This window comes from Penaeus vannamei, chromosome 2, assembly GCF_042767895.1.
Source record: "Penaeus vannamei isolate JL-2024 chromosome 2, ASM4276789v1, whole genome shotgun sequence".
Classification (NCBI taxonomy): Eukaryota; Metazoa; Arthropoda; class Malacostraca; order Decapoda; family Penaeidae; genus Penaeus; species Penaeus vannamei.
In genome coordinates, this window is record NC_091550.1 from 31,947,497 (window position 1) to 31,949,145 (window position 1,649).

The 1,649-nt window shown below is 37.3% G+C and overlaps 1 protein-coding gene across 1 annotated transcript; it reads left to right on the forward strand.

Annotated features, from left to right (window-relative positions):
- The first annotated feature begins 597 nt into the window (after nt 1-597).
- LOC138865647 (uncharacterized) lies at nt 598-951 on the forward strand. Its single transcript, XM_070136581.1, has one exon. The coding sequence runs from the start codon at nt 598-600 to the stop codon at nt 949-951; it is 354 nt and encodes a 117-aa protein (XP_069992682.1).
- Nucleotides 952-1,649: the final 698 nt, after the last annotated feature.

Consider the following 1,649-nt stretch of genomic DNA (forward strand, 5'->3'; position numbering starts at 1 on the left):
ACGCATAAACATTGAGATTGAGATTGAAAATGTGTTTATGTGTGCATGCACATGTATAAATACATTCATACACACATGGAAGTCACTATCTGACGTCAAAAACGAAATTGACTTCATAATTTCAAATAGGCGCAATAGAATAAAAATGTGGAAGTAAATGTTGGCAGCGACCATAGAATGGTCAGAGGCGAAATTAAAGTACAACTCAGAAGGGAGAGGAATAAATTCATACGCAAACCGCAGCCAAACTTAGCTAACCTGAAGATCAGAGCAACAGAATTTAGCCTTAACATCCAAAACAGATATTCACTTCTCGACGACTAAGATCTCAACATTGACCAAATCAACAAACAGTTCAATGACATAATAAAGGAAGCTGCACTTGAAGTAGGCGGTAAGAAAGACAACCAAAGCTCCAGCAAGCTGTCGGTAGAAACTAAACAGCTTATGCAAAAACGTAGGGCCATGAAAGTATCGTCAAACAGAGACAAGAAAGAATTAGTTGAACTAACATAGACCATTAATAAAAAGAAGAGGGAAGATGTACGGAAAGTCAACACTCGAAGAATAAATGAAGCTGTAATTTCAGGTACCAGCATGAAAACAGCTGAAAGGAGACTAGCTATAGGGAGAAATCAAATGTATGCAATAAAGAAACCAGACGCAGAAGTGACATATAACAAGAATGGAATAATAAGAGTAGTGGAAGACTTTTACAGGGATCTTTACAACTCAAATGAAGAGCTACGGATAGAAGCAAACCCTGTAACCAGAGACGTACCTAATATCACAATAGAAGATATACAAAGATCGCTTAAAGATATGGAGAGAGGGAGAACACCAGGAGAGGACGGAATTAGTATAGACCATATATTAGATGCAGGAGAAATTGCATCAATGAAATTAACCAATATTTTTATCAAATGCATTCTCAACGGAACAAAACTCTGAAAGCCTGGAAAAATGCATCATTTATTTTGATACATAAAAAAGGAGATAAAAAAAGAAATAAAAACTACCGACCCATAAGTCTCCTTTCAGTTACAAACTGTTCACAAGAGTCATCACAGCTCGCATCTCTGACAGTCTGGATTCTAACCAGCCTAAAGAACAGACAGGCTTCTGCAGTGGATTCTCAATAACAGACCACATCCACATGCTTACCCAAATAAGAGAAAAAATAAACGATTATAGGAAACCCCTGTATATTAAAGAAATTAGAATGGGAAGGGATGGGTATCAGAATAGGAGACTAATACCTAAACAATCTCAGAATTGCAGATAATATTGTTCTCTTCAGTGAATCAGCAAATGAAATGCAGCAATTAATAAATGCTCTGAATAAAGAAAGTCTAAAAGTCGGACTTAAGATAAACGGAAAAAACTATGATCATGTTCAATTAGAACATACATGTACAAGGCGAAGCGCTAGAGGTATTAGTCAAATATATATCTAGGGCAACTCGTACAGACAAACACATCGAGCGAAGAGGAGATAAAGCGACGCATCAGTCTAGGCTGGAGCGCCTTCGGCAGGCACAGTAGTATACTAAGAGGTTCTATAGATATATATAGATAACAAAAGTGTTCACCTGGTGAAAGGAGAGACTGCAGTTAAGGGGTTAACATCCAAATCGCAAGAGAGACTT

What these genes read in the sequence shown, in the direction of transcription:
- LOC138865647 (XM_070136581.1), top strand. Translation starts at nt 598, where the DNA reads ATGAAAACAGCTGAAAGGAGACTAGCTATAGGGAGAAATCAAATGTAT.